The sequence below is a fragment of the Tribolium madens genome, unplaced genomic scaffold, assembly GCF_015345945.1.
Source record: "Tribolium madens isolate multiple individuals breed KSU strain unplaced genomic scaffold, Tmad_KSU_1.1 Scaffold_97;HRSCAF=244;Tcas5.2_LG3a, whole genome shotgun sequence".
Classification (NCBI taxonomy): domain Eukaryota; kingdom Metazoa; phylum Arthropoda; class Insecta; order Coleoptera; family Tenebrionidae; genus Tribolium; species Tribolium madens.
In genome coordinates this window covers 8,731,680-8,738,228 of record NW_025401069.1, presented here as the reverse complement: position 1 = coordinate 8,738,228, position 6,549 = coordinate 8,731,680, and the positions used below count along the sequence as shown (strand labels likewise).

General features: G+C 34.9%; 1 protein-coding gene across 2 annotated transcripts; it reads right to left on the bottom strand.

Moving 5' to 3' along the window:
- Positions 1-34: 34 nt before the first annotated feature.
- On the bottom strand, positions 35-6,490 carry LOC123015038 (TATA element modulatory factor). 2 transcript variants are annotated; one of them, XM_044414456.1, is made up of 8 exons: positions 6,007-6,490; positions 5,084-5,958; positions 1,975-3,432; positions 1,608-1,926; positions 1,291-1,552; positions 1,043-1,235; positions 738-987; positions 35-688 (listed from the first exon to the last, which is right to left on the bottom strand). In XM_044414456.1, the coding sequence occupies exons 2-8, from the start codon at positions 5,938-5,940 to the stop codon at positions 305-307; spliced, it is 3,723 nt and encodes a 1,240-aa protein (XP_044270391.1). In that variant the 5' UTR covers positions 5,941-5,958; positions 6,007-6,490; the 3' UTR covers positions 35-304. The 2 variants fall into 2 exon arrangements, with proteins under 2 accessions (XP_044270391.1, XP_044270392.1); XM_044414457.1 differs by having other exon boundaries at positions 5,084-5,955; positions 6,007-6,134.
- Positions 6,491-6,549: the final 59 nt, after the last annotated feature.

Here is a 6,549-nt window from a genome sequence, read left to right as displayed (position 1 = left end):
ACCTATGAGCGGGAAATTTGAAGATAAAACAACATCACGTAAACACAACATTTATTACAAGATGGAATTTTGTACAATAATTTGAAAACAGAGGCTATAATTTATATCACAGGTTAAATTTTAAGTGAAGTATGTTATGTATTTACCATGATAAAGATAAAACACCAAATATCAGAATCAATTAACTGATAAAGTAAAAATTCCCATATGATAAAACCGCAATAGAACAACACTTTAATATTTCTTATCTAATAATAATAAAAATTCATATAAAAGCATCTCTGTACAAGCTGAATAAATTACTTTATAAATTCTGCTTCTGCTGCTTCAACAACTCATCAATTTGACTTTTGTACATCTCTTTTACATCTTGCAAATCAAGTTTCAGTTCTTCGTTTTCTTCCACTTTCTCACCAAACAACTGACAAAGAGTATCATACTGTTGCTGTAACTCACTATGTTGTCCTTTTAAAACATCATAATCTTGGACTTTGGTTTCAAGCTCCTCAACTCGGGTTAATAGGGACGAAATTTCTTTATTCAATAGCGACCTCTCCTGTTCTCTTCGATTTAACTCCCATTGTAACTGTTGCAATTCACCATCGCGCTGTTTCAAGTTAGTTTGGAGCATTTGCATCTCGAACATATTGGTATACCTTGGCGGTTGACCCACATCAAAAGGCTCATCCTTAACAAAACAAAATACAACACATAACAATAAAATAAACGCGTCTCACCTGGGACCAGAAAGAACTTCCAAGTGATTCAGCCACTGAAATTTTCCCCAAACTCAATGTTGGTGAGTTGCTTCCAGTTCGCGGCGAGTTTCGACCCAAATTAGAAGCATCCTCACTGCTTTTCTTGCGCTCTGATTCACTAGCTGATTTCTCAATTGCTAACTGCTCTTGCAAACTGGACGCGTTTTGAGTCAACTCGTCAACTTTGTGTTTCTCTGATATTAACTTTTCTTTGAGTTCATCGATTTCTCTACAAAAAATGTAATAATAATGTGATTTTGGCATTAAACTAAATTTCAGGCTACCTTTTCAATTCTTGTTCAGACATTTGTTTTTTTGTTCTATTTTGCTCCACTTCCATTTTAAGCATTTCATTTTGATGTTTAAGTGAGCTTATTTCCGACTCTAAACTTGAAAGTCTGGACTTTAAAGTCGCAGATTCATCTTTGACTGTCCTTTCAGTATTGACTGAAGTTTGTAATCTATTTTGCAACTCACCTGAAACAACAAAAATAAATAAAATGAAATTTTTTCGAATCTCAAACAAGTGTACTTATTTTAAGCGTCATCTCCTGTTCAATTTTTTCAAAACTGGCAATTTTCATCGTGTGCGTTGCTTGTAATGACTCCAATTGTCTGACTAAAGGCTTACTAACTTCAAGAACGGATTGAGATAATTCTTCGTTTCTTGCTTCAGCGTCTTCCAAGCGCCTCAAAAGATCGTTGTTCTCTTTACGTAACGATTGTTCTTTTTTCGCGTAATCAAAATCGAGTTGTCTCATTTTTGAACGTAGTTCCTCCAACTCATTAAGAATCTGAAATCAAATGACGTAAAAATTTAAAAAAATTTAACACGTTAACGAAAAGTACCGCTGCATTTTGCGACTCCGTTTGCTTTTTTTCATTCTCCAAACTCTCCAATTTATGCTCTCGTGCTATTAGTTCAGAGCTAGTTTTATTCTTATCAACGAGCTCTTTTTTCGCAGCGTCTAAAGATTTCTTCACTGTGTCATACTTCTGTGTGAGATCATCGAGCTGACTTCGGAATTTATCAACTTCACTTTCAAGTTTTTTGTTTTTTGCTGTTAACTGGTGAACTGCTTCGATTTGTGACCTTTCAACTTCTTCTTTTGCGGTTAGTGAGCGCTTGAGACGGTCAGCTTCGGACGATAAATCCTCAATTGTTTCTCTGGAAAAATGTGTCTACTGCAATTGCAACACTAATTTTCACACTTACTTCAAATGTTTGATTGTTGATTCGTTTTCTTTTTCTTTAGCTCTCAACTTTTTGATAATATTCGAATGTTGTAATTGTTGTTTTGATAACTTTTCTCCCTCCTCACGCAATTCTTTAATAATTTCATCTTTTTCACTTATGAGCGAATCCAAGTCGCTTTTGCTAAATCTAGTGGCTGCTTCTTGTTTGCTCTGTTCCAGTTGTTTCCTCAGAGTGTCTTTTTCCCGAATTGCTTGTTGGAATTTTTTTTCTAATGCGGACAATCGTTGAGTGTATTCTTCAGTCACTTGAGATAAATCTGCCGTTTCAAGTTGCTTAGTGAGCATCGAATCGAGTTGGTGTTTCAAATTGGTGTTCAATTCCTGCAATTCAGCATTTCGCCTATTGATATCAATCAATTTCGATTCTCTAGATTCCAAAATTTCGGTCATTTCCGAAATCCTTTTGATAAGTCTATCGACTTCCGATGAGTGAGAGTCATCGCTTACGCTGGACGTTTCCGACAACTCCCGAGTGTGACCTTTGGCTTTCTTCATCGTCATTTTACACAAAAGTTCGACTTTGGGGCCGTCTGATTTATTTTTCGTACAAGTTTGCTTAGCGGGGCTTTGCCTACTTTGCGTACTACTTGAATCTCCATTCGGACTTGAAATTATTTCAATGTCTGATGAAGTGGTTGTTTCTAATTCATCTCCAGAGGTGTGTCCAGAAGTATGATCTGAGCCTATTTTGACTAAATCGGATCGACTTTCCGAACTGACTGGCGAATTTTCCCGAGGCGGCATATCCAACTGACTTATCGAAATATTCTCCAAAACGACGTTGCCTTGACTCGAATCGATCATACTCTGAGTCAAATCCATAAAATGGCTTGCTTTCGTTGTCGAATCGCCCGCTTCCGGGCTTTTCTCAGTCATAGCATCAGCTATCAAATTTTTCAAATACACAGAACTCATCCCAGTTTCCGTTACACTCGTATCACTACTACTGTCCATTCCGCCGTCTTTTGCAATTATAGTGCGATCGGACTGAGACCCTTCATCGCAGGATTCGATTTGCCCTTCCAAGCTATCCTCTTGGGGTATATCAATAATGTTGGTGTTTTTCAAAAGATTGGATAAGTCTTGTCTACTGCTCTGGGGTTGAGTGTCTATTAATACTTGGTTGACCTGAGTTAAAGGTAAATGCATGCCACTTCTACTAGGTGCTCTTGTTATTGCATCGGCGAAACTGTGGATTTTTTCGGGGCTGAGTGGAATGTCGCTTTCAGGCATAGACGTATTATAGGTGTCTTTTAGCATTTTCTGGGGTTTCAGGTGAAGGAAAGCTTGGTCGAGGACTGTAGCAGAGGTGCTTTCGGAAATCGATGTGTACGACATTGTGTCTTCAGCAACGCTTTCTTCCTGGTCTTCGGGGATCACTTCGACGCTGTCTGGAGTGTTCTTTTCAGCACACGGGCTAAAATTAGATTTAATCATTTTTTTCGAATGAGGAGCAAATCAGCAACTTTCAGTTTTCAAATCAAATTTTGAGTGTTAATTTTTTGACGTGAATCTATTCTTGTGCTTAAAAAATGTTATTAGATTTTATTTGACTTACGGAACATTTACTAAAAATAAGCAAGAAATTTTCCTAAAAAACAAAATTATCTATCTTGTTTCATATACAGGGTGACCTAGGGGTGCGTGCATGCTCAACAACTTTTTTTCTATCGAAGTTATCGACATGATTTTTTTTTTCAAAGGATAGATACAACAATGAGGCACATTATAAAAATATTTCTATTCATATACAGGATATCCCAAATAAGATACACAACTAAGTTCTGTTTTTTTAAATGAAAACCACAATTTTTTATTACATTTCTGGATTCGCCACTAAATTGTCAATACATATAACACACCTTGGTTTCTTAAACTTACCTGCAATAGTTTTTGACTTATGCCAATTTATGTGTCAAAATTACATCGTAGATCGACCCACAAAAAAATTCATAACTTCAAAACTATTCAAGACAACTTAACCAATTTTTTTCCAGTCGATTCCTTAAGCTTTAGCACATGTTTTGAGAAAAAGGCAAACTCGGAGTTGATGTTCCATTGCCTACTACGATTTTTTAAAAATGACAAAATACAAATGGCAATAACTCGATTTTCTTAAATACAACACTCTATATTTTATTGCATCATTACATGGCATTTTTTATGAGCTTTTTAAAGTCAAAAACTATTGCAGGTAAGTTTAAGAAACCAAGGTGCGTTATATTGATAATTTAGTGGCGAATCCAGATATCTAATAAAAAATTGTGGTTTTCATTTAAGAAAACGGAACTTAGTTGGGACACTCTGTATATGAATAGAAATATTTTTATAATGAGCCACATTGTTGGATCTATCGTTTTAAAAAAAAATCATGTTGATAACTTGGATAGAAAAAAAGTTATAGAGCGTGCACGAACCCCTGGTCATCCTGTATCTGTTTTTTTTAATTTTTAAAATACAAAAGTCAAATGAAAAAATAAATACTTAGTATAGTGATTATTACGAGAACACCAGTTTAAATTTTACCCGACAGTAATTATTAACAAAGAAAAAGTAATAGATTTTTCCTTCAAAACTTTTTTCTCGAATCAATAATTGGCGATATTATACAGAGTGGTTATAAATGATTTTCATCTAGCCAGCTTTGGAATTTTTTTGCATGTAATTTTATTTGTGCCGCTCTAATTTTTTAAAAGCTCTAGTTCTGTCATTAGTGTCACTTATTAATTAATGATAAATTGTGGTTAATTAAACTTTTATTGTTTCAACTAATTTTCAATAATAATTGATAATAATGGATACTTTGGAAGAAAACAAGTTTATAATTGAAGTTTATTTTCGAAGTGGACGCTTAGTAAACGGCGATTTTTTAATTTTAAGTTAAAACAAGTGGGTACCCCTATTTTCGTAAAACGGCATTTTTTTATTTTACATGAAAAATTCACAGCTGGCTAGATGAAAATCATTTATAATCACTCTGTATAATATTCCAGTAAAAAGCAATCTTTGATCTAAATAATTTGAAAAAAATATTTAGTCAGAGAATTATTGAGGGTCATTATTATTACCTGGCCTCCTCTTCCGCAATGGGCGAATCCATCGGCGACGCAAATTCATCTTGGTTCTTACAATCTAGGCTATCTGCTTCGATTATTTCAACAGAACTGGGACTAGTTAAGCTATCTCCTAAAATTTCAACCGACTCTGAGGTCTGTTTAGCTACAGCAGAACTAGAAGTTGAAATGCTGTGTTCCCCTGATAAAAGTTCAGATTCGGGACTAGTGGTGCATTCTGTACTACAAGTGATAAGTTCCACGCTTTCTGAACTATTTTTTCCACTTTCATTACTAATCGCCGACAGTCTGTTAATCATCGAACTTTGCGTTTTCTCTGGCCTCTTTACAACGACAGCTTGCTCTGAGTTTGAAGGGGCATCAGGTGAGTCTAATTGAATTTCTACTAATTTGTCCTCGTTGTCATTGACAAGAGTTCCTTCATCTGTTTCCATTGACGACAGACGCGAATAATGACTATCCCCGTCATCGCTTTGCTGTACCACAAGTTTGCTCCTGCTGAAATGCTCACTTCCTATGTCAATTGAATCATCTAAACTATCAATAGAAGGCGTCTTTGAATATTCTTTACTAGCATCAAAAAATGACCCGGTAAATGATCCCCATAGGCTGGATTGAAGTTTAGGTATTTTAGGCCCTTCTTCATCTCTTTTACTCTCTTTAATATGGCCAGACTGACTAATGCCCCACGTTCCGAAAAAGTCGTCAGAGTTTGTGTCAATGGGTGTGTTTGTAGGAACAACGTTTACTTCGTCTTCTTTTATATCTAAAGCCTTGTCTATCGTTCGCTGAGCCTCCCTAAGGGCAGATTTTGCTATGCTAGCAAAGCCTGACGTATCAAACCAACTCATTTTACATCGTTGGCTCTACTATAATCAAAACTGTTTGATTAGAGCTTCGTAAACTAATAATATTACCTGAAATTTAACGAAATTTCGTATCGTTGATATGAATTATTTCATTGGAATGCATTGTTTTTAATTTTAGACAACTTTGACATGTTGACGTTTCATCTTTCAAATTTTACTGACAATGACAAACTTGACAACATTGCAATAACCAAGTCACGTGATCAAAAGAGAAGGATGTTAAAGGTGCCCACACACTAAACACTTTTGTATTTCCTCGTTTTAATTCCACATAGAGCGTTTTCAAAAGCATATATGAAGAAATGATATATTCAATATTGCAAAAGTTTTTATCTACAAAAAATGTGTATTACGAAAAATTTTGTTAGAAAGGAAAAAATGATCTACGAGTAGGTAAGTATTTACATACGTAAAAACCTTAAAACAAGTACATGGCTACATAACGAAAACGTTATTAAATGTAAAAAACAGTAATGTTTACACATTTTATGTGATATTTGTAAAAAAGTAAAATGTTGCATAAAATATGAAGATAAAGCAAGACACGCATGTTTCAATTTCTAGTAGTGTGTTGGGAAATGTATTAATTTA